Source organism: Moschus berezovskii, chromosome 6 (genome assembly GCF_049115385.1).
Source record: "Moschus berezovskii isolate FMDL1 chromosome 6, NW_MosBer_1.0, whole genome shotgun sequence".
Lineage (NCBI taxonomy): Eukaryota > Metazoa > Chordata > Mammalia > Artiodactyla > Moschidae > Moschus > Moschus berezovskii.
The window spans coordinates 123,258,161-123,282,237 of record NC_142465.1 but is presented as its reverse complement, the minus strand read 5'-3'; the positions used below and the strand labels follow the sequence as shown (position 1 = coordinate 123,282,237).

The following is a 24,077-nucleotide window of genomic DNA, read 5'->3' as shown; positions in this document are numbered from 1 at the left end:
GCCCAAAACAAGTACTTACTGAACATCACTTCTTTGGGAGATTTTTCAGAGTGATCAAAGTGTAATTTTTAATCTTATCACAAATAAGGACGGGGCTGCGTGGTAACTGCTGCGCTGAGGCTGCTCACGCCAGCCTGGGCCCCGGCCGGCCCATGGCCCGCGAGGAGCAGTGCCGGGAGGGCCTGGCCTACGACCGGATGCCCCCGCTGGAGCGTGGGAGGCCGGATGCCGCGGGCTACGCCCCGGACACCAAGCCCGGCGACCTTCAGCTGTCGTCGAGGCTGCCGCCGTGCTTCAGCCGCAAGACGTGGGTCTTCTCTGTGCTGATGGGGGTGAGTGCTCCCCACCAAGGGTACCCTGCCTGTGTGTGGCTCCCGGGGCCTGGTCACTGCTGCATCTGAGAGCCTCATGGGTGTGACGTGCTCGCTTGCTTGTGTGCTTTGGATTCTCTCCCTGGTGGCCGCTCTGTGTCCTGGCCGGGTTGGGACAGTCCGGGGCCCACGCTGCCCGTCGGCCAGGTCACCTGTTGGGCCAAGGTGGCCTGCAGGACTGTCACCTCCTGGGGGCTCCGCAGAGAAGGGGAGGAGGCCTCCGCCCTCAGGACGGCCTCTGGCAGGGTGAGCAGCAGAGTGGGGTCCTGAGGCAGGAGGCCAGGGCCATGGGACAGTGAAGACCAAGGGGCTGGAGGGGCAGGGCCAGCAGGGGGCTGGGGGCAGGCCCGGTGGACCGTGCCTGGGGTCCTGGGACATCTCTTTTCTGACAGCTTGCATAGGCACTTGGACAACAGAAAGAGCCATTTTAGCCTGAGTGAGCATGGTCACCTGGGCTGGCCACTGGCCCCAGCTCTCTGTGGGCAGGACCTTGGGGGTCCGTGTGCCCAGGCCAAGATCCAGGATCCAGGCTGGGCCCTTGCCCCTCCTTGGGCCCAGGCCCTACAGGCCGGCCCTGCAGCACCCCAGTGGTCCTGCCTGCCCTCCCCCTACACCGTGAGCCTGCCCCACTGAGACTGGAGCCCCCCCACTGCGTGTGTCTCAGAGGGGTCTCCTCACCCGCCCCCGTGTGGACGGCCAGCAGCTAGTCAGCCTCCTCTCATTTGCGGGGGCTGGGGCTCTGTGCCCTCGGCCACAGCGTGTGGTCCTGCTGTCTGCTTCTTTCTTGGGGGTGCGCCGAGGTCTCCCTGTCCCCGCACCCTCAGGCCCCGTGCTCCCACCCAAGGCCCCCCTCCCCGACCCCGGCTCTGAGAGACCTCCACCTGTGACCTCCACCCCACGGCCTTCCCTGTGCGGTGAACGTCCATCTCCGCCTCCTTGAGCAGGACAGGGCTGTGTGCTGGGCCCCGTTCCCCAGGCCCACTGCATGCATTGAGGTGAAGGCATTGTCTGGGAAGCAGCACCCCTGCTTCAGTTTTGACAGAGTCTCCCATCCCCCTAGTGAGTGTCGAGGCCCACAGCCTGAGCCTGGGGGAGGGTGGGCAGCTGTTGTCCTTCGGGACGGAGTCAGTCCAGCAGGATCCAGTGCGGGTGTCGCTTCTGGACAGAGTTAAGATGTGGGCAGAGGGCTGCCTGTCCAGCCGCCTGAGCTTCAGGCCAGCTGTTGTCACCTGCATTTGTGCTGTCCTGCAGAGCTGCCTGCTTGTGACCTCGGGGTTTTCTCTCTACCTGGGAAATGTGTTTCCTTTGGAGATGGACTACCTACGCTGTGCTGCAGGCTCGGTGAGTAGCGGTCCTCTGTCAGCACCGAGTTCTTGACTCTTGAGATTTACGTGTTGCTGTTGCTCACTTCTCATTAAAAAAAATCTTTGTATATTCTGGATTCTGTCACTTCTGAAATGGATGAATGAAGCAAGCCTACCTTCCTCCACCAACTCCAGGGTGAGAAGCGGCCCTTTGATTTCTCACAGGTGGCTGCGTGCTGCTCTGGGCCATCCCATGAGTTGGCAGCGAACCCCCTCCGTGGTTTGGGGGCTGCACCTGCCCACCCCAGAGCTTGTGCCTGCTCTGGACTCAGAGTGCTGAGGCCCAGGGGAGCCGGTGGTCCACACAGAGAAACAACCAGTGACCCCGGCCAGCTCGAGCACAGGGCATGTTCCCTGGGGTCTTGTCGGGGACCTCGCCCACCTGCTCCCTGCTCCAACCTGTCAGCACTCCCAAGTGTCTGAAAACTCGAGACCGACATTTCCTTACCCTGTACCCCCACAGGGCGCCCAGCCTCCGCTCTCTTAAAGAAAACCTGTTGAAAGAATTCCACTCACCTGCTGTCCTTCTCTCTAGAACCTCCTACGTGGCCCTTGCTCTTCGCCACTGGAGCAGCCCTGGTTGGGGGTCACAGTGACCTCTGACCCAGATGGCTCCAGGGCCACACTGACCTAGACAGATGTTCCAGCAGAATTGTCAGGGCTGACAGGGTGGGGGTGGGTCACATGGTCCCACTGGCTCCTCCCCTGGCCCAGCCCCCATCCAACTCCTGCCAGGCTCTGCCCCCACTGCTCCCTCCGAGGTCTGGGGGTCCCGGGGCTGCAGCAACCCCCGAGGCTCAGGCTGGTCCCCATCTCCTCCCTGCCGCCCAGGGTCCCCCTTTTTTCTTGTCCTCGGCTCCTGGGAGGGCACAGTGGGGGCCCCCGACAAGGACCCCAAGGGGCTCGGGGTCTCCTGGGTAATTCTTGGAAAGCTGCGCTTGGTCTCGGGTGATAGGAAAGTGCGTCTACTCCAGGCGCGTCTGGCTAGGACAGTCTTCACCTTCAGGTGTCTTTCCATCATCAGAACAATTAAAGCTGTCTCCAGAAAAATTATTTCAAAAGACCCAGAACCCTCTAGCTTCGAGTGAGACCCCTGGGCAGAGGGGACACGCCTCGGGCCCTGCAGGTTTTCAGGACACAGAGCGGCCAGCAGGATGCTCACCTACTCTCTCTTTTCAGTGCATCCCCTCAGCCATCGTGAGCTTCGCTGTCTCGAGGAGAAATGTTAGCGTGGTGAGTCCAGCCTTCCGTCTCCATAGCTTGAGGGTGGCCCCGGAGGCCCCAGACAGCAGGGCATGCAGGTGGGGGTGCTGGGGGGACGGGCCCAGGCTGCCCTTGGGGCACACCCTCTGCAGCCCTGCACCCCCTTCTTCCTGCCCCCACGAGGGCAGATGGGCCACGCTCACAGGCAACCCCACTGATGCTGAGCGCCTGTCCTCGGGATGGGTGGTCAGTGCCCAGGAATGCGGTTGAACATCACACAGAGGTGAAGGACAGCCGCCCGTCTTGTCTTCCAGATCCCCAACTTCCAGATACTGTTCGTGTCCACGTTCGCTGTCACCACCACCTGCCTGATCTGGTTCGGCTGTAAGCTTGTCCTGAACCCGTCAGCAGTAGACGTGAGTCCGCAGAGAGCCACGCGGTCTCTCACAGTCACAGGTGCTGAGGGCTCGGCTCCTGCTGAGTCTGCTCAGCCCTGTGGGCCTGGAGCGGGTGTCGGCAGGCTGTCTGGTGGGCAGTTGCGCAGGGATGTGCTGCATGGCTCTGGAGTCTGGGAGTCCCACCTGTGCTTCTGGTGGGCAGTTGCGCAGGGATGTGCTCCATGGCTCTGGAGTCTGGGAGTCCCACCTGTGCTTCTGGTGGGCAGTTGCGCAGGGATGTGCTGCATGGCTCTGGAGTCTGGGAGTCCCACCTGTGCTTCTGGTGGGCAGTTGCGCAGGGACGTGCTCCATGGCTCTGGAGTCTGGGAGTCCACCTGTGCTTCTGGTGGGCAGTTGCGCAGGGACGTGCTCCATGGCTCTGGAGTCTGGGAGCCCACCTGTGCTTCTTGTGGGCAGTTGCGCAGGGACGTGCTCCATGGCTCTGGAGTCTGGGAGCCCACCTGTGCTTCTTGTGGGCAGTTGCGCAGGGACGTGCTCCATGGCTCTGGAGTCTGGGAGTCCACCTGTGCTTCTGGTGGGCAGTTGCGCAGGGACGTGCTCCATGGCTCTGGAGTCTGGGAGTCCACCTGTGCTTCTGGTGGGCAGTTGCGCAGGGACGTGCTCCATGGCTCTGGAGTCTGGGAGCCCACCTGTGCTTCTGGTGGGCAGTTGCGCAGGGACGTGCTCCATGGCTCTGGAGTCTGGGAGGCCACCTGTGCTTCTGGTGGGCAGTTGCGCAGGGACGTGCTCCATGGCTCTGGAGTCTGGGAGTCCACCTGTGCTTCTGGTGGGCAGTTGCGCAGGGACGTGCTCCATGGCTCTGGAGTCTGGGAGCCCACCTGTGCTTCTGGTGGGCAGTTGCGCAGGGACGTGCTCCATGGCTCTGGAGTCTGGGAGCCCACCTGTGCTTCTGGTGGGCAGTTGCGCAGGGACGTGCTCCATGGCTCTGGAGTCTGGGAGGCCACCTGTGCTTCTGGTGGGCAGTTGCGCAGGGACGTGCTCCATGGCTCTGGAGTCTGGGAGTCCACCTGTGCTTCTGGTGGGCAGTTGTGCAGGGACGTGCTCCATGGCTCTGGAGTCTGGGAGGCCACCTGTGCTTCTGGTGGGCAGTTGCGCAGGGACGTGCTCCATGGCTCTGGAGTCTGGGAGGCCACCTGTGCTTCTGAAGAAAAGAGCTGGCTTCGATGCTGTCGTTGGTGTCAGTGGATGGATTCACTGATTTTTTTGTATCTCTTTCACGGCAGTTCTTAAACCTTCAGTTCAGTTCAGTCGCTAAGTTGTGTCCAGCTCTTTGCGACCCTATGGACTGCAGCACGCCAGGCCTCCCTGTCCATCACCACCTCCCGAAGTTTACTCAAACTCATGTCCATTGAGTTGGTGATGCCATCCAACCCTCTCATCCTCTGTCGTCTCCTTCTCCTCCCGCCTTCAATCTTCCCCAGCATCAGGGTCTTTCCCAATGAGTCTTAAACAGAGTCTTAAACATTAGCAGTACATAGTAATGTATTTTGTTAAATGTGTGATGCTGCTGACTGAAGCCCTATTATTACTTTATGTTCTGCTAAGAAAAATGGAAGAGCCTTGTTATTTAAATCACGAAAAAGCAGAGAAGAATCTCTAGGAAACAGGACCTAATTAGAGATGCCGCTGCTCTGTGTGTAACGGTGAATGCGTTTCTTTAAGATCAGGAAAAGGATGCGGTGGCCAGAGACAGCCCGGCCAAGCATCTGGGCAGGAAGATGACAGACGCTCGGGTCTGATAGGGCCTGTCTGCTGCCTGTTCTGCAGGAGACGATTCTCTGCTTTCTTGACGTTTGATTGTTAAGTGCACGTAGCAAGGTTGTTGGATGTGAAAATCCATGTAAAACAGTAATTTGTGCCAGAAACAGAAATTGTTGAAAATGTTACTGAAATACAGGTGTTACTTTATGAAACACAGTGTCAGGTTCCTGGGAATAAATGCAACAGAAGGTCTGAAGCCTGTAAGAAGTCACAGAGCCTCCTGGATGGTTGCGATGCTTCTTCACTAAAGAAAGCCTGTATGGAGGTGCCGCCGGCCTGTGGGCACAGAGCAAGTCCGCCCACAGGCAGGCCCCAGCAGATCCAGGTGGTACCCAAGGGCTGGGGCGGAGCCCCCTTGAAGTTCTGGTGGGGGTCTCCCCTCCACCGCACAGCTGCCGTGGCAGGAGAGGAGAGTGCCTGCATCCAGTCAGCTCGAGCGGTCAGGGTTGTGGCCGTCCCAGGCTTGGCGCACAGCTGTGGTCCGCTCGGCTTTGGCCCTGCCGCCCGCCCACCACGAGGCCCAGACAGTTGTCCCGCAGACACAGGAGCCCACGCTGTAAGGAAGGGGACAGGTTCTCTCAGAGCGTCTGGCTCCAGGGCACCGTGAGGAGCCTTGGGAGAAAGTCCTGGGCTGTAGGTGACTGCACCAGGGCTCACCGGCAGGAAACCGCCATGCCGATGGGCAGCTGAGCTGAGGCCCGCCCATCGTCAGAGGAGGTCAGCTGAAGCCACAGGAGAAGCCGTTTCCCGCATCAGCTGGGCGAGGGCCCAGGGTGCTTCCCTCACATCCTGCGACTCCTACTGCTGCTGCAGGCTCTTGGCAAAGGCCTGGAATTTTCAGGCCCTTTTGGAAGAGGTACAGACCTCAGAGAGACTCTGACTCGGGTGACCAGGCAGCGTGCTCCCAGCAGCCCTGTTGATGGTGGCAGAAATCCCAGACCAGACATAACCCAGCATCCACCACCCAGGACAGTGCCCCACACAGAGTGGATGAAGAGACTGAAGGTGTACGAAGCTTCCCACACACACTCTCCTCCTACCCGGTGGCCTCCCCCGGGCTGGGCCGCGGCGTCCCCCCACCCAGGTCTGGGCCCCAGAGCCCACCGTTAACCAGACCCACAGGCTCCTGCACCTGCAGGGCCCAGCCAGGCCATGTGGAGGGTGTGAAGCTCGGACACCTGAACACACGGAAGGACCCCAGGACCACGAGGTCGGGACCCCCAGTATCCAAACAGGGTCACGTATGGTGAAACAGGAATCCCTAAAGCCCCCCATGAGGCCACCTGGGTGAAGGGGCTGCTCCCCTCCCCCTTGTCCCTGTCGAGCAGGAGCTGGACTTGCCCCGCCATGGGGCCGCCATGCGAGGCTCCAGTAGAGCATCTGCCGCCTCCGTCCCCACACTCCCCACCCAGGCTGCTCTGCGTCCTCCTGGGCACTGCCTTCTTCAGGGAAGGACCCGGCTCCATGGCCTTCAACTCTCCCCTCAACAAATGAGGCCAGCGTGGCACATCTGTGGGCTCCTTGGCGGCCTAGGAGGGCCATGAACCTGCCTGATGCAGCCAAGCCCAGGACACCGTGGGGTCCATCCTCCCTGTGGCCGGACGCTGCCCAGTCCCACAGCCTTCCCTGCGCTTGGCGTCTCCAGCCACCCCGTTGTCCCATCTGATGACTGTGGTGTGGCTCCCAGTTGCCACAGGTCATGCTGTGATCCCTGCCACTTCTGAACCCCTCTTCCCAGGCATGTGCCCTCCGGGACTTCCTTTCTGTCTGCTGGCTCCTCGTGTCCTCGGCTTGTCCTGAGTTGGGTCCCTCCGTGGTCAGTGGCTCGGGCTGTCCCACGTGTGTCCATCCCACCCCCACCCCCGCGGGCTGCTTGGCAGCTGAGGTGAAGCCAGGCTTGTCAGTGTGGCTCCGTGACGCCCATGGTCTTCCTCCTTCAAAGTCGAGAGCTCTTATTTCAGATACATTAGAGGATAAGTTTGCGGAGTTCCTCAAAAAGTGCAGCTGGGATTTCGTTGCGATTAGTTGAAATTTATAGAGTAACTTTGTAAGAACTGACAGCTTTGTTGTGTGATGTCACCCACCAGGGGCGCAGACTGTCTGCCGCCTCACAGCATCTGCCCTTTATCAGGGTCGGAATGTTCCTGTGTCAGTTAGACAGTCCCCACATAATTCAAGGGCGTGTTGCTAGTATGAACGGTGTCTTCTTTCTTAAATGAGATTTTTAGATGGGTTGTTCCTAGTGAAGACCTACAAGACCTTTTAGAACTAACACCCAAAAAAGATGTCCTTTTCATTATAGGGGACTGGAATGCAAAAGTAGGAAGTCAAGAAACACCTGGAGTAACTGGCAAATTTGGCCTTGGAGCACGGAATGAAGCAGGGCAAAGGCTAATAGAGTTTTGTCAAGAGAATGCACTGGTCATAGCAAACACCCTCTTCCAACAACACAAGAGAAGACTCTACACATGGACATCACCAGATGGTCAACACCGAAATCAGATTGATTATATTCTTTGCAACCAAAGATGGAGAAGCTGTATACAGTTAGCGAAAACAAGACCAGGAGCTGACTGTGGCTCAAATCATGAACTCCTTATTGCGAAGTTCAGACTTAAATTGAAGAAAGTAGGGAAAACCACTAGACCATTCAGATATGACCTCAATCAAATCCCTTATGATTATGCAGTGGAAGTGAGAAATAGATTTAAGGGACTAGATCTGATTGATAGAGTGCCTGATGAACTCTGGACGGAGGTTCGTGACATTGTACAGGAGACAGGGACCAAGACCATCCCCATGGAAAAGAAATGCAAAAGAGCGAAATGGCTGTCTGAGGAGGCCTTACAAATAGCTGTAAAAAGAAGAGAGGCGAAAAGCAAAGGAGAAAAGGAAAGATATAAGCATCTGAATGCAGAGTTCCAAAGAATAGCAAGGAGAGATAAGAAAGCCTTCCTCAGTGATCAATGCAAAGAAATAGAGGAAAACAACAGAATAGGAAAAACAAGAGACCTCTTCAAGAAAATTAGAGATTCCAAGGGAACTTTTCATGCAAAGATGGGCTCGATAAAGGACAGAAATGGTATGGACCTAACAGAAGCAGAAGATATTAAGAAGAGGTGGCAGGAATACACAGAAGAACTGTACAAAAAAGATCTTCACGACCAAGATAGTCACGATAATGTGATCACTGACCTAGAGCCAGACATCTTGGAATGTGAAGTCAAGTGGGCCTTAGAAAGCATCACTACGAACAAAGCTAGTGGAGGTGATGGAATTCCAGTTGAGCTATTTCAAGTCTTGAAAGATGATGCTGTGAAAGTGCTGCACTCAATATGCCAGCAGATTTGGAAAACTCAGCAGTGGCCACAGGACTGGAAGAGGTCAGTCTTCATTCCAATCCCAAAGAAAGGCAATGCCAAAGAATGCTCAAACTACCGCACAATTGCACTCATCTCCCACGCTAGTAAAGTCATGCTCAAAATTCTCCAAGCCAGGCTTCAGCAGTATGTAAACCGTGAACTCCCAGATGTTCAAGCAGGTTTTAGAAAAGGCAGAGGCACCAGAGATCAAATTGCCAACATCCGCTGGATCATGGAGAAAGCAAGAGAGTTTCAGAAAAACATCTATTTCTGCTTCATTGACTATGCCAAAGCCTTTGACTGTGTGGATCACAATAAACTGTGGAACATTCTGAAAGAGATGGGAATCCCAGACCACCTGACCTGCCTCTTGAGAAACCTGTATGCAGGTCAGGAAGCAACAGTTAGAACCGGTCATGGAACAACAGACTGGTTCCAAATAGGAAAAGGAGTGCGTCAAGGTTGTATATTGTCACCTTGCTTATTTAACTTATATGCAGAGTACATCATGAGGAACGCTGGGCTGGAAGAAGCACAAGCTGGAATCAAGATTGCTGGGAGAAATATCAATAACCTCAGATATGCAGATGACACTACCCTTATGGCAGAAAGTGAAGAGGAACTCAAAAGCCTCTTGATGAAAGTGAAAGAGGAGAGTGAAAAGGTTGGCTTGAAGCTCAACATTCAGAAAACAAAGATCATGGCATCTGGTCCCATCACTTCATGGGAAATAGATGGAAAAACAGTGGAAACAGTGTCAGACTTTGTTTTTTTGGGCTCCAAAATCACTGCAGATGCTGATTGCAGCCATGAAATTAAAAGACGCTTGCTCCTTGGAAGGAAAGTTATGACCAACCTTGATAGTATATTAAAAAGCAGAGACATTACTTTGCCGACCAAGGTCCGTCTAGTCAAGGCAATGGTTTTTCCCGTGGTCATGTATGGATGTGAGAGTTGGACTGTGAAGAAAGCTGATCGCCGAAGAATCGATGCTTTTGAACTGTGGTGTTGGAGAAGACTCTTGAGAGTCCCTTATACTGCAAGGAGATCCAACCAGTCCATCCTAAAGGAGATCAATCCTGGATGTTCATTGGAGGGACTGATGCTAAAGCTGAAACTCCAATACTTTGGCCACCTCATGAGACGAGTTGACTCACTGGAAAAGACTCTGATGCTGGGAAAGGTTGGGGGCGGGAGGAGAAGGGGACGACGGAGAATGAGATGGCTGGATGGCATCACCGACTCTGTGGACATGAGTTTGAGTGTACTCCGGGAGTTGGTGATGGACAGGGAGGCCTGGCGTGCTGTGATTCATGGGGTCGCGGAGAGTCGGACACGACTGAGCGACTGAACTGAACTGAACTGAACTGTTCCTAGTGCACAGAGAAGCTTCTGATTTTCTTTTTTTTCCCTTTATTTTCAAGTGTTAGAGACTGAAAAGAATTTGCTTGCACAGTACAGAGCATTCCTGGCTGTCCTTTATCCAGTTGCCCAGTGACAGCAACTCATGTCGTCAAATCAGCTGGCATGGTGTGTGTTAATTTAGACTTCATTGACATTGCAGCCATTTCTAGAAATGGATTTTCACAAGTGGACTTTGTGTCCAGAAGCTTTGCTTGGCTCGTATCCTCCGAGCTTTCCTGTTGGTTACGCTGGTTTCTCTGTGTAGGTCTCTTTAAATGCCCTGCTCCGTCTGCCCCTCCAGTTCCTTTGTCTTCATGGCTTTGGCCAGGACTTCTGGCACCTTGGGCCTTTCTGTCTTTTTCCTGGTTTTAAATGGGCTGGATCTGAAGTTGCCATGAGGTTTCTTTTTCTTCTTTGGCTGTGCTGCCTGCAGACTTGCTAGTTGCCTTGAGGGTTCAGTCATCGTGGGGCGTGGGCTTGGTTGCTCTGCGGCACGTGGGAGTTTAGTTCCACAACTGGGGATCGAACCTGCATCCCCTTCCTTGGAAGGCAGCCTCTTAGCTGGCCCATTAGGGCGGCCCCTGCACTAAGTGTTTCATACATAACTTTTGCCAAGTTAAAACCTTGTCTTCAAGTCCTGGTTTGCTATAAGTTTCTCATTATAGAAATACAAACATGTGCTGCTTGCTCTTGAACTTACTGAGGCGCTCTGTCCTCTTTTAGTTTATTAAATGCACTAATTTTTCTGGTGTTGAAGCTCCTCCCGAGGTTAGCTTTGCCTCATCACAGTGTATTATTGTCAGTGTTTTGGTGGGCTGACCAGCCAGTCTGGTCGTTACGGTAGATCCTCAAGTTTCCCGAGTGAGATGGACCTACATTTCCTTTGTCTGGTCTTAGAACCAAGGTTTTCCCGTCTCATAGAATGAACGCAGAAGCTCTTACCTCTTTTTTGCTTTTTGCAACATCTTGACACGGTGAGAAGTCACTGCTTCTGGAAAGTCTGATCGAACTCACCTGTAAAGTCACCTCCATGATGACTGTTGGTGAGGGGACATCTTTCATTATTAGTATTAAAGTTTTCTGTCTGCTGCGGGGCAGCTTAGTCTGCGCTGCAGCTACTGAGCCTGCGTGTTGTAGAGCCTGAGAGCCGCAGCAAGAGAAGCCATCACAATGAGAAGTCTGAGCACCACAGCTGGAGAGCCCCGTCTTGACTCCACTAGAGAAAGCCCTCACACAACAGGGAAGACCCAGCAGAGCAAAAAATAAGGTACCCAACTCGGGCCCGGGCAGTGAAAGTGCCAAGTCCTAATCACAGACCACCAGGGAATTCCTCATTAGTTGCTCTTATCAGTTCAGTCCAGTCGCTAAGTTGTATATGACTCTTTGCGACCCCGTGGACTTCAGCACGTCACCTGTTCATCACCAACTCCCAGTTCAGTTCAGTCACTCAGTCGTGTCCAACTCTTGGCGACCCCGTGAACCACAGCACGCCAGGCCTCCCTGTCCATCACCAACTCCCGGAGTTCACTCAAACTCATGTCCATCGAGTCGGTGATGCCATCCATTCTTCTCATCCTCTGTTGTCCCCTTCTCCTCCTGCCCTCAATCTTTCCCAGCATCAGGGTCTTTTCAAATGAGTTGGCTCTTCACATCAGGTGGCCAAAATATTGGAGTTTCAGCTTCAGCATCAGTCCTACCAATGAACACACCCAGGACTGATCTCCTTTAGGATTACTGGTTGGATCTCCTTGCAGTCCAAGGGACTCTCGGGAGTCTTCTCCAACACCACAGTTCAAAAGCATAAATTCTTCAGTGCTCAGCTTTCTTCACAGTCCAACTCTCACATCCATTAATGACCACTAGAAAAACCATAGCCTTGACTAGTTGGACCTTTGTCTGCAAAGTAATGTCTCTGCTTTTAATATGCTGCCTATGTTGGTCATAACTTTCCTTCCAAGGAGTAAGCGTGTTTTAATTTCATGGCTGCAATCACCATCTGCAGTGATTTTGGAGCCCAGAAAAATAAAGTCAGCCACTGTTTCTACTGTTTCCCCATCTACTTGCCATGAAGTGATGGGACCAGATGCCATGATCTTCGTTTTCTGAATGTTGAGTTTTAAGCCAACTTTTTCACTCTCCTCTTTCACTTTTATGAAGCGGCTCTTCAGTTCCTCTTCGCTTTCTGCCATAAGGGTGGTATCATCTGCGTATCTGAGGTTATTGCTATTTATCCCTGCAATCTTGATTCTAGCTTGTGTTTCATCCAGCTCGGCATTTTGCATGATGTACTCTGCATATAAGTTAAATAAGCAGGGACACAATATACAGCCTTGACGTACTCCTTTCCCAATTTGGAACCAGTCTATTGTTCCATGTCCAGTTCTAACTGTTGCTTCTTGACCTGCATACAGATTTCTCAGGAGGCAGTTAAGGTGGTCTGGTATTCCCATTTATTGAAGAATGTCCCACAGTTTGTAGTGATCCACACAGTCAAAGGCTTTGGCATAGTCAATAAAGCAGAAGTAGATGTTTTTCTGGAACTCTTGCTTTTTCTATGATCCAACGGATGTTGGCAATTTGATCTCTGGTTCCCCTGCCTTTTCTCAATCCAGCTTTAACATCTGGAAGCTCACAGTTCACATACTGTTGAAGCCTGGCTTGGAGGATTTGGCTACCATTACTTGGCTACCATGTAAGATGAGTGCAATTGTGTGGTAGTTTGAACATTCTTTGGCATTGCCTTTCTTTGGGATTGGAATGAGAAATGACCTTTTACAGTCCTGTAGCCACTCTTGAGTTTTCCAAATTTGCTGGCATATTGAGTGCAGCACTTTACTGCAAGAGTTACTCCAAGTATCTCTTGACTTCCTACTTTCCCATTCCAGCCCCCTATAATGAAAAGGACGTCTTTTTTGGGTGTTAGTTCTAGAAGGTCTTGTAGGTCTTCATAGAACTCTTCAACTTCAGCGTCTTCAGTGTTACTGGTCGGGGCGTAGGCTCGGATCACCGTGACATTGAATGGTTTGCCTTGGAAACGAACAGAGATCATTCTGTTGTTTTTGAGATTGCACTCAGGTACTGCATTTCAGACTCTTTTGTTGACCATGATGGCTACTCCATTTCTTCTAAGGGATTCCTGCCCACAGTAGTAGATATCATGGTTTTATATCACACAGTTAAATGGATTTGTTGTGTATTGTGTGAATTTACACACAGGCGTGGGTTCCTGTAGCCACCAACAATCAGGATGTGGGGCAGCCTTGTGGCCCCCAACAGCCTGGTGTTTTCCGCTTGGGCGGCTACGCACAGACCTGCAGTAAACATGGGTAGGTTTTGGCGTAAATGTAAGTTTTCCTTTAGGGTAAATACCCGGGAGGGACTGACTGCCAAGGAAGCCTGAGGTCAGGGTTGGGAGACTACAGCCCAAGGTCAGTTCGAGCCTGTGAGCCACCAGTGGTTTAAGAACAAAGTTCCACAACCAAGAAAGAAGAGACTTGCCTGGTATCTGATTTTGGACAGGAAATGTTGCCCAGACTTCGAAGAGGCCACTCACCCCTTCATGGGACTGTCTGTGTTTGCTGGGTGAGAGTGGAGAATCCAGCTTCATAAATGCGTATATTTTCCTTGGGCAGATCAACTTCAATCTGATCCTGCTGCTTCTGCTGGAGCTCTTCATGGCGGCCACGGTGATCATCTCTGCACGGTCCAGCGAGGCACACTGCAGGCAGAAGGTGGGTCCAGCCTGCGGCACGGCTGCACCACAGACCCGGCTGCAGAGCGAGGGGTTGATGGCCCCACCCTGAGTAGTGCCACAGACAGAGCCCAAGTCCCCCTACAGTATCGCCTTGTAAACTAGGGCTTCTGCAGTCACACATTTCCATGTGCAAAGACAAAGTCCATGTTTGAGCTTCTGCTCTCAAGCCTGAAGATCCAGGAGCATCGCCCAGAAACTCCCATTTCAGACCGTCCCTGGAGCGATGGCCTGGACATGCCGCCCCTGTAATGGGGTTTGTCTCTTTACAGGGTTCCATCTCTGAGGGCACCAGCTTTCTGTATGAAGTGGCATTTCCTGCTCGGGTCCTGAAATCCTACTCTGTGAGAAAGGCTTTTTCCCTCTACTTGCTTTCATGGAGGGGTAGGGGGTGGGGAGTGCGTGATAAACACAGGATGGGTGTGTCCACGGTCGCAGGTGCCATCCTGGTTGGCAGTACAGCCTTGTTACTCTCACAGTATGTCCATAAATCACATGTTAGTTGTGTTTTAAGCCCTTTCCAAAATCTTTTAATCCACTTATTCTATTACAGAAAGGTCTGTTGGAAACCTCCCAACCTAGGGGAGATTACAGATCTGTCTCTGTAGTTCTGTAGCTTTTCACCACAGAGTTCTGGAGCCTGGTTTTAGTTCACACAACTTTAGAATCCCTTCCTTCTGCGTGTCCCCCCACCGCCCCTTTCTTTAAACCATTACGAGCAACTCCCCGCAGCCATGGCTTTTGCCAGGACAGTGGCGTCGTTGTCCGCGTGAGTCGCCTTGTTAACATCTCCTCGCTGTGTCTTCCCTTCCTTCCGGCCCTTTCTTTCCTCACGTCTGGGTGGTTTCTGTGCGGCGGGCAGCGGCCGTTTGGACTGAGCCAGGAGCACAGTGCCTGCCGCCTTCGTGTCGATGTGCTTCTCCATCTTTTCCCTGTTTTCTGTGCCTTTCCCCACTTTCCTTTGAATTGGTGGAAGCTTCCTCCTCCCTCTTCCCACAAATTTTGGTTGGAATGCACGTTTTTGGTATTCTGTTGGAGATTATCCTCCCTGTCACTGCATGGGGGGGGCGCCCTGCTCCTCAGCCCTGAGCTCGTGGGAGCCGCCCCACCTGCCTCCTGGGGGCCCTGGGGAGCCCACCCACCCGCTGGGTGATGCTGACCCTCGCTGTCTGTCTGCCACCAGGTCATCGAGGTGATTGCGGGGGTCTCTGCCATCCTCGGAGGGGTCATTGCTCTGAATGTGGATGACACCGTCTCGGGCCCGCACTTCTCTGTCACGTTCTTCTGGATCTTAGTGGCTGTGAGTACACCGGGTGGCGCCCGTGGGGGCAGCCAGCCTCTGAGCTCAGCTTCGGGCAGGCAGGCAGGGTCGCGGTGGGAGGGCCAGGGGCACCTGGGCTGTTTGGGACCAGGGAGTAAACGAGTCAGCCTGTTAGCTTAGGTGTTTTATTTTTTTCTGTATTATTTTCCCAGGAAAACACTTGTTTTATTATTTTATATAATTGTATCATGTATGGCATTCATATTGTTTCACATTTTGAAATGAAATACGCATGTATCATCTTCAGTTCAGTTCAGTTCAGTTCAGTCGCTCAGTCGTGTCCGACTCTCCGCGACCCCATGAATCACAGCACGCCAGGCCTCCCTGTCCATCGCCAACTCCCGGAGTACACTCAAACTCATGTCCACAGACACGGACAGAAACTACAGTGAAGGCTCAGCTTGGCAAGTGCTTGCTGCTCAGTTGCTGTTGCAGACGGGAACTTTCGTCCTTTTATAAGCAAGTCTCAGTTGACTCACATAATTTAATGCTATTCGCCACTTAAACTGGAAAGCACCCTGTGGAGCACCTGGCCCCAAGTCCAGCCACCCTGCGGCTGTGCTGTGCCGGGGTGCCTGGATCCTAGTCTGCTTGGGGCAGTTACCAGGGTCCCCCGTGCCCCAAGTCTCCCGTGTCGGGTGACGCCCCAGCCGCACAGTCCCCCTGTGTCTCGTGCTCCCACACCAAGCGTGTGGGCACTGCCTTCTCCTCTGTGGCTGCGTGGATGGCTGGCTGGGGCTTGGACACGCCTTGGCAGCCCAGGCACAGCTTAGCAGGCTGTGTGGGCTGGGATGGCAGAGGGTGCTGGGCGCCTGGTGGGGGCGGGTGGATGGCCAGAAGGTGGGCCCGGGGGTTGGTGACCTTGAAGAAGTTCAGCCCCTCGAACTTCCCCCTGCCTGGGTTGTGTAGAATTAGATTTGGCTCCTTAAAATAAGTAGAACAGGCCTTTATTACTAACAAAGCGGCAGGGACATTGGCCCAGTGGAGGCGCCTCCCGTGGTCGAGGCATGGTATACGGTGGCACAGTATCTCCAGGGCCCCCGAGTCTGACAGCCCAGCCGAGCCTGCCTGCAGCCCGCCCTGGAGATGGCCCAGAGACGCGGATGAGGCACAGGCGAGGGCCAGCTGAGGGCTCCCCGCAGACGAGAAGCATGAAGCTCCGTCCTCACTTGGACGCTGAGCCGCGAGCAGACCCAGCTGGACCAGGACGTGGCAGGGATGACTGCAGCTGGATGCAGACCCTGCCTCGGGCACAGCTGTTGAGTCCCTGTCGCAGCCCCCAGCACGACGCTGAGTTGGGAGGGAGCAGGAGACAGGTGCACGGTGTTTGGCGGGGCGCCCACCTCCCAGCCGGCCCCCCGCCTCTGTGGTGCTGAGTAGCGGGGCGCAGGGAGCCTCCGCCCTCCAGCCCCGAGTGGCCGGCTCTCCCGGCGCCAGGACGGCCTGGATGAGCACGGGAGGGCACATGTGGGGCTGGCCGTGGGCTGTCCGCTCTGAAGCCTTCTCTTTCCTCCTCTCTTAGTGTTTCCCAAGCGCCATCGCCAGTCACGTAACGGCGGAGTGTCCCAGCAGGTCCCTGGTAGGTGATACCCGGCTAGGCCCAGGGACCTCCTGAGCAACCTGCTGGCCTGAGCGGGGTGGGGGTGAGCACCCGAGGGGCGTCTGCAGGGACTGCAGGAGGGCCGGGCGACTGTCCGAGGGCTGGCTTGTCTGCAAATAAGCAGCCACGGCAGGTCTGGCATGAGGGTCGGGAGAGGTTCCCGGGACTCAGCCGAGGCGCGTCCTGCCCCGTGTGGATGTTGAACGTCGCGGTTGCCAGAGCCAGCCTGCATGCCCCGAGGTGTGAGCGTCCAAGCTCGGCAGACTCCTGGGGTTGTGTGGCTTGTTTTGGGAGGTCAGAGGAACAGGTTGGAGGCAATGGGGAGGAGGCCATAGATCGTTAAGTGCTGTTTTATGAACAGAGTCAGTTGAGAAAACTCAGCACACAGTGCGTTTTGAATTAAGGGGCACACTGAGCACAGAGGCTGAGCAGACACCCCTGCCAGCCCCAGGCCCGAGCGGAGCCCTGATGCACACTGGCGGGCCGCCTCCCCAGCGCCCATTCTGCTTCCCACCAGGTGGAGGTGCTGGTCGCCATCTGCAGCCTGGCGGCCCCGCTGCTGTTCACAGCCTCTGGGTACCTGTCCTTCAGCGTCATGAGAATCATGGATGTTTTCAAAGACTACCCACCAGCCTTCAAGGTCTGTGTGCTTTTATTTTAAGTAAACCCTTGCAGACACGTGCCGCTGAGCTGCCGCAGGTCGGGGATGCCCGCCTTCACGGGCGTGTCTCGTGCTCTCAGCCCCTTCGACGTTCACTTGTGTCTTAGAGTCACATTCGTCCAGGCTCATGAGAGACCCATTGGCTCCTGGGTAAGCTGAAGGGAGCGAGAACCTCCTCTTTAAGGGGATTCTTGGGGGTCCAGTGTCCCCCCCACAGGCTCAGGCATCAGGCAAGGTTAGTCTCAGATGCCCTGGATGATCCCAGTAAGACAGTGTTATGAGAAATTTCAAACATATCAGAAGAGTTGAAAGGTTAATGGAGTCAGCACTGAGGTTCTCTGGTGGTTTACATGTGTGTCCGCGTGTGTCCATGTGTGTGTGTGTGTGGTGTATGCTGACGGGTGGGCAGAGCACACACAGGCATCGTTTTCTAGAAGCATCTGAAAGGTAGTGGCAGATGCTTGAGGTGACCCTTGGCCTTCGATCCTCTATGTGTCAGCAGTAAGGTCAGTCCCTGCGCAGCTGAGGCTGCTGGCATACCAGCTGACAGCACAGCATCCCCTCAGACTGTCCCGAGAAGATGCTCTGAGGGCAGCGGTCCCCAGAGCAGCGAGGCTCACCCTTGCACTCTGGTGTCTTCAGATCTGGCGCTGACTTTGTGGAGTATAGGCCCGTTGCCTGGGAGACAGCCCCCGTGGGTCTGGGTGCTGCAGGAGGGAGTCCAGGAGCACTGGCGCTGCTGTGCTGGCCCATCTGCAGTGGCTGTCGGTGGGCTTCCCGGGAGCTGCAACCCCGTGAAGGAAGGAAGTCCGAGCGCCAGCACCTGTGGGCCAGACCTGCGGGCAGCGCACTCCCTGGGTCACAGATGGGGCTGGGGTGTGTGCGCCTGTGTCTGCCCAAGAACCCACCCCTGCCCCCGGGGGTCGTGCGCTGGCCACTGTCCACAGGGCGCTGCGTCCCTGTTCTCTGGGCTCCCAAACGCCAGCCCACCAGCCTCTCCCATCAGATACTCACGATGGCGCGGCTCAGCTGGCCCTGCCCCCGCCCCAACGCGCCCCCGCCCTGGGAGGGGAGCCATGTACCCATTCCTGCGGGGGCATCACCATCCCTAAGCCCTGTCAGTGGACGGAGCTGAAAACCGTGTGTACTCACAGATCCTGAATGCATGTTGGTATCACCTATTCAAAATTGTACACGCTAGGGTTCCCGCGGCCTCTGCTATTTTATATTTGCCTTGTTTTCCTCTTAGTCCAGAGACCGTGTTTCCTGGTAGCACTGACTGTGGTTGCTGCCCCTTCATCTGACCACACACACACACACACACACACACACACACACACACACACATGTCTCACAGTGACGGCCACGCCCGCCGGGCGAGCTGACAGCTCCTCCTCCTGCTCGGTCCAGGGAGGAACCCCTTCTGGGCGGCTGTGCTGCACAGCCACGGTTAACAGTTTCTGTCTGTATTCAGTTTGGGGCTTTGATGCTTTTTTCCCTCTTGTTAGGACTTTTGAATATCTAAAACTTTTACATGGTTCAAAAGTCAAATCAACCCGAAGGCAAACTCAGAGGGGCTGTGGTCCCATCCACAGCCTCCCACTGCTCCCGCGGGCAACCGTGTGTATCTTTAGTTTCCTTCCTTCCTACAGAACGGGTCACTCTAATCATACCTCTGCACCTTGCCTTTGTTTTTTTAAACAATTTATCCTGATGCTTCCTTATCACCCAGAGGACAGATGTGTTGATAGTTTAGTTGGATGTTGGCAAATTCCCTGGGAGGCTCCTGTTTTTCCTCCCGCCAGCGGTTTGAGAGCACCTGTCTCCCCGCAGCCTGGGAGGGGTGCCCCCCGGGGCTTGTGACTCGGCTGAGAGGTGGAGCCTCAGGGAGGGGCTGAAGCACGTGTCTGAACGCGCGGGTTGGTGAGGCCCTTTCCTCTGTCTTAGGCACGGCCTTTCTCCTACAAGCTCTGCCTGTGTCTCTTGCCCGTTTCCTGCTGCCTTTAATAACGCCGTCAACACAGGAAGCCCAGCCCTCTGTCAGACACGGAGGATGCAGACAGCGGCCTCAGCTCGGCAGCTGCTCCGTTCTGCCTGCTGTGATCTGTCTCATGGAAGTTTTGTTGGTGTTGTACACAGTTAAATTTATCCATATTTTCCTTCATTGCTCCTGGATTTTGAGTCACAATTAGAAAGGCTCACATTTGTGCTTCTGCTGGAGTTTAACCTGGGGCGTGGCGTGAGGAGTGGGCCCCGTCGGACTGTACTCAAATGGCTCGTCCGTGAATAAAAGGTTCAGCCCCTTTTATTAGAAAACTCCTCTGTCCCTCAGTCGTCTGGGACTCTGCCTCTCTCACGCACTGAGCTTCTGTCTGTCTGGGTCTATTTCTGCCCTGACTGTCCTCTCGCGGCCAGTCTGTGCCGCTCTGCCCGCCCCGGAGGCTGGCACCAGGGCGTCACCACCTGGCTGGCTTGACGCTGACTGCCCTGCGTTTCAGGGCTTCCTCGCTTCTGTCATGGTTTGTTCTTTTATATGAATTTTACTTTTTAGATTTTTAAGAAATATTTACTCATTTTGGGCTGCATCGGGTCTCGGTTGTAGCGTGTGGGATCCTTCGTTGCAGCCCGTGCGTCTCTCTCTCGTTGGGGCATACAGGCTCTCGAGTACAGACTCGGTGGTTGTGGCACTTGGGCTGAGTTGCCTTGCAGCAGGTGGGATGTTAGTTCCCCAAGCAGGGATCAATCCCATGTCCTCTGCATTGGGAGGCAGATTCTTAACCACTGGACTACCAGCAAGTTCCTATAGAATCACCCTGCCTGACTCGAGAAAACAAGTGTCGGATTTTAAAAAAAACGGGACTCACCCTTAAGTGTGCAGGTTAACTTGAGAGATGTTGAGGTTTTTTTTCTTTGTCTTAACGTCTGGTTGCTTTGCGTTTCTGAGGCTGGAAGGTCACCCTGCAGTGTGAGGAGGCAGCCAGTGGTCTGTGGGTGTCTTTACAGACCCTAGGGCTTCCTTCGTGTTGGTGGCAGCCCCTTCCCCAAGGTGTGCCACCCCCCGCTCCTGTGGTCCCCAGGCAGACGCCTCCTCCCAGTAGTCAGCACAGGCCCCCCAGCTTCTGCTGGAGCTGGTCTGTGGTCTTTCTTTGGAGCCCGTGTCCCTGCTTTTCCTCCGGCTCTGGGCTTCCACTGGCATCTCACACAGAACTCGCCATGGCCTCACCGGGCACCCTCCGGGAGGCCACAGATGGTTTCAGCGGCTCCTTTCTGGACCTGCCAGGGGGCCGGGAAGACGAGCCGGGCAGACCGTTGGGGGCCAGGTTGCCTCTGGGTCATGTTTGTGCGGGTCTTCCGTCAAGTTCAGGACAACGGTCCTCAGACCAGAACTGAGCTCCTCAGCTCTGGCTCCTTGAGACAGTGATCACTCTCCCGGCCGGTGACGCAGTAGGGCCCCCGAGGAACGGGAAGCTGCAACTGCTCCACCCCAGGGCTCAGGGTTTCTGCTTCGGGAGCCTCCCGGCCGAGGGGCCACGCAGTGCTGGTGGGGGAGGATGGCTGAGAGGGAGCAGGGTGTGCGGCCTGCCGTCCCACCCCGCCCTCTCCCCCAGTCTCCTGCTCACCTCTCTCCCCCAGCAATCCTATGACGCGCTGCTGCTGCTGCTGATGCTGGAGCTGCTGCTGCAGGCGGGCCTCAACACGGCCACCGTCATCCAGTGTGTGCGCTTCAAGGTGGGCGCGTCCTGGGACGCCGCGGGCACACCACCCAGCCCGCAGGAGCACCTGGCGGCTGGGGAGGTGAGTGGCCTCTGAGCCCATCTGAAAAAGCGCCTGCCCTTCTGGAGGGGAGGGGAAGGGGGGCCTGCCCTCCTGGGACCCTGGGCAAAACGATGCCACCCGGGGTGACTTGGGTCACTTTCTCTTTAAAATAAAGAAAAATCTTGAAAAGGTGCAAACGTGTACACTTTTTAAGCCAGCCAGGCAAACACAGATCCATTTCTGAAACGATACGGCCTGAATGCTTCCAGTCTTACTCTTTTAAATGAGCTGAGGACTTGGCAAACATCTTCAGGGATCACAGGGCTCTCCCTCCAGCAGCCTGCCCAGGAAGGGGAGCCCACCCTGCCCCCTGCAGATGTGCGTCCAGGGCCCGTGGCGGTGGCTCTGGGGACTCACGCCAGCCCTTCCTGCAGGCTCACGGCCGCTGCACTCTGCCTGGGCCCCGCCCCTCGTCCCAAGTGGACGCTCCTTCCTGGATGCTGTCTGCTGCAGTGCTTTTGCTGGGCACACCCGCCCACAGTTCCCCGGCTGGCATCATGCTCTGGACACCTGGGGAGGCCACTCTGGGTGGACTGGACACGCCTCCTGACCGGCTGCCACCTGGGCCCGCCTGACTTACTGGCTGTGCAGCACAGCCCGGCAGGGACCAGGGCCCTTCCGGAAAAACTGGGTTTAAGTGCAAAAAGAGGTCAGAAACGCAGGCCTGTGGGTTTCTCATGGGGACACTGTAAGTTGAGTGGGGGCTGCTCTGCACTCCACAGGGTGCCTCCTGGACATGCCCAGTGCCGCCAGCCCCCCACCTTCATCCCCTGGGCACTCCTCGGGTGGTGTCATTTGGTTGTCCTTTTCACATGGCCGTGGTCAGTCTCTCACAGGGATGGCTGTGTCCCCGGGCCCCACGGGAAGTCCACCTGTTTCCATATCAGGACGTTAAGGTGCAGAGTCAAGCCAGTGGGTCCTCCTGACTGGTTCCAGAGCTACTGGTTCTGGGGCTCAGGAGGGCCAATCCAGGCAGCGGTCCGCCCTGTTTGGTGACCACTGGCTGCTTCAGATGCCGTCCCTCCCAGGGGTCATGGCCCTGGAGGCTGTGAAAGTCCAGCCTCCTGGTGTGGGGGGCATCTGTCTCCTCCCCCAGGAAGAGCTGGCGGGACTTAGCGCTGCACCCTGGAAAGTATTATTGCCTGTCTGCAGCACTCACTGAGCACTTCCTGTGTGCCGAGGCTGCTCTGCTGGGTGCCGGATGTGGGCGTGCAGGAAGAGGCCTCACGAGGCAGGTGTGGGTGCCAGCCAGCCCCTGCGGAGGGCACGGGTGGGGGGCGTCTGGGAGAGTGGAGGGGTCGGTGAGAGGGCCAGGACCTCCCCTGCTTCCTGCACGGGGCTGGGTGGCCCCGGACAAATATGCTGTCCTGTGTCAGTTGCAGGCGGCCAGAAGCCCCCTGAAGGAGTTCGACAAGGAGAAAGCGTGGAGAGCCGTCGTGGTGCAGATGGCCCAGTGACCGTGCAGGGGCCGCCGAGGCAGGGCCCGCGCCCGCACCAGAGTGCCGGATGCTAGCTGCCCCCGAGCTGCAGCCCTGCCCGCCCCTTCCCTTCCTGCGGGCGGCCGGGTTCGAGGTGGAGTTTTCTCATTTCTGTGGTTTAGTTTTGAAATAGGCAAATGTTGACTGCTTTGTGCTTATTAAGGGGGGATCAGTTCAGTGCTGCTGAGGTGGCCTGACCCTAGGAACCTCGGCACAGGGCCCCTGGTGAGGAAGGGCTGGGCCAGAGCCGAACCCTGCTGGCGCTGACCCTTGGGCAGCTTTGGGCTCCAGGCTGCCGGTGTGTGCTCGCCACACCATGCTCGGCCTCTCTGCCCTGCTTTGTTCTGCACCTGCTGTGTGCCCAGCCCTACGTGGACCTTACCTATCTCCGTGCTTCCTCTCCTCCAGGCGAGGGGGGCAGCCTGCCAAGCCTCGATTTCCCCCCGAGGGGGCAGAATTGCCTCCTGCCTGTCTGCAGAGCCCGCGGGGCTGCACCCTCAGAGCTGCAGGCGCAGGCAGCCCCCACATGACCCGCGGTGTCCCCTTGTGAAACCCCCGGGCCTGCGTTTCTGACCTCTTTTTACACTTAAACCCAGTGTTTGCAGAAGGGCTCTGGTCCATGCTTGGCTGTCCAGTAGAGGCCACACGCACAGCCAGTAGAGGCCCAGCTCAGTGGTGGTCAGCGTGCTCTTGTCCTGAAGCCTCTGTCAACAGCACAGAAGTCCGCCCTGACCACTGTGGCAGCTCCGTGTTCTCTGGACGGTCTGCTGTCCACGGCTCTGAAAATGGACAGGCCGCATCTCCGTGCCTTGATGGCCTCGTGTCCCAGGCAGGCCAGGCAGACACAGGCCTGGGTCGAGTCCCCAAACAAGCATGGGAGCACTAAGGGGATGTCGGCACACAAGGAGGCCCCACCCACGTGCAGTCCGTGGGGGCCACCTCCCCTTCCCAGCTCCTCAGGCTGGGTGAAAGCCACAGGGATAGCGCAGGTGACATGGATGTCTCTAGGGGGCCAGAAAGTTGGAGCCTGAGAGCTGGCGTGAGCGCCTGGGGGTTGGACACAGGCACTTCTCACTTCAGAGGGAGCTCGGAACATTCACACGAGTGGGGTCTGAAGCCGCGTAGTCCTGTTTCTGTCGGCATACGTTTTTGTGTGACATAATGTAGTACTGCCTGAGCAATAAACGCTAACACTTCGTTGTGGCCAGTGGCCTGTTTCACTTTGGGTCGCCCTGCACCTCTGTGCCCAGGTTCTGAAACAACTGAGAGGTAAATCATGGGGGCGGTGCTTTTAGTTCATGATGGACCATAGCCCTGAGCCAGTCTGCTGGAGACTGGAAAGGCACTGGCCCTCCCCTAGGACCCCCCTCCCCCACAGAATGGGCACAGAGTCTCGCTTTGGGGTTATCTCAGGAAGTTAAATGCAAAATAAAGATGTTTAAACCAAATAAAGATGACCTCTAGATTTTGGAAAGTTACCAGGAGGAAGGCACCGATGGGGTAGGTGGATCTTTCCTATTCACCCCT

General features: G+C 55.8%; 1 protein-coding gene and 1 long non-coding RNA gene across 5 annotated transcripts; one reads left to right on the top strand and one right to left on the bottom strand.

Moving 5' to 3' along the window:
* Positions 1 to 152: 152 nt before the first annotated feature.
* On the top strand, positions 153 to 23,757 carry MLC1 (modulator of VRAC current 1). 2 transcript variants are annotated; one of them, XM_055396172.2, is made up of 11 exons: positions 153 to 332; positions 1,623 to 1,712; positions 2,915 to 2,968; positions 3,253 to 3,354; positions 13,556 to 13,654; positions 13,947 to 14,018; positions 14,858 to 14,974; positions 16,518 to 16,574; positions 17,113 to 17,235; positions 20,890 to 21,051; positions 22,455 to 23,757. In XM_055396172.2, the coding sequence occupies exons 1-11, from the start codon at positions 153 to 155 to the stop codon at positions 22,527 to 22,529; spliced, it is 1,131 nt and encodes a 376-aa protein (XP_055252147.2). In that variant the 3' UTR covers positions 22,530 to 23,757. The 2 variants fall into 2 exon arrangements, with proteins under 2 accessions (XP_055252147.2, XP_055252146.1); XM_055396171.2 differs by having other exon boundaries at positions 22,449 to 23,757.
* Positions 17,242 to 21,027, bottom strand: LOC148777754 (uncharacterized). 3 transcript variants are annotated; one of them, XR_016037739.1, is made up of 4 exons: positions 20,480 to 21,027; positions 20,121 to 20,214; positions 17,877 to 18,092; positions 17,242 to 17,411 (listed from the first exon to the last, which is right to left on the bottom strand). It is a non-coding gene; the product is annotated as an uncharacterized LOC148777754 (long non-coding RNA). The 3 variants fall into 3 exon arrangements; XR_016037740.1 differs by having other exon boundaries at positions 20,877 to 21,027; XR_016037741.1 differs by lacking the exons at positions 20,121 to 20,214; positions 20,480 to 21,027 and adding an exon at positions 18,409 to 19,549.
* Positions 23,758 to 24,077: the final 320 nt, after the last annotated feature.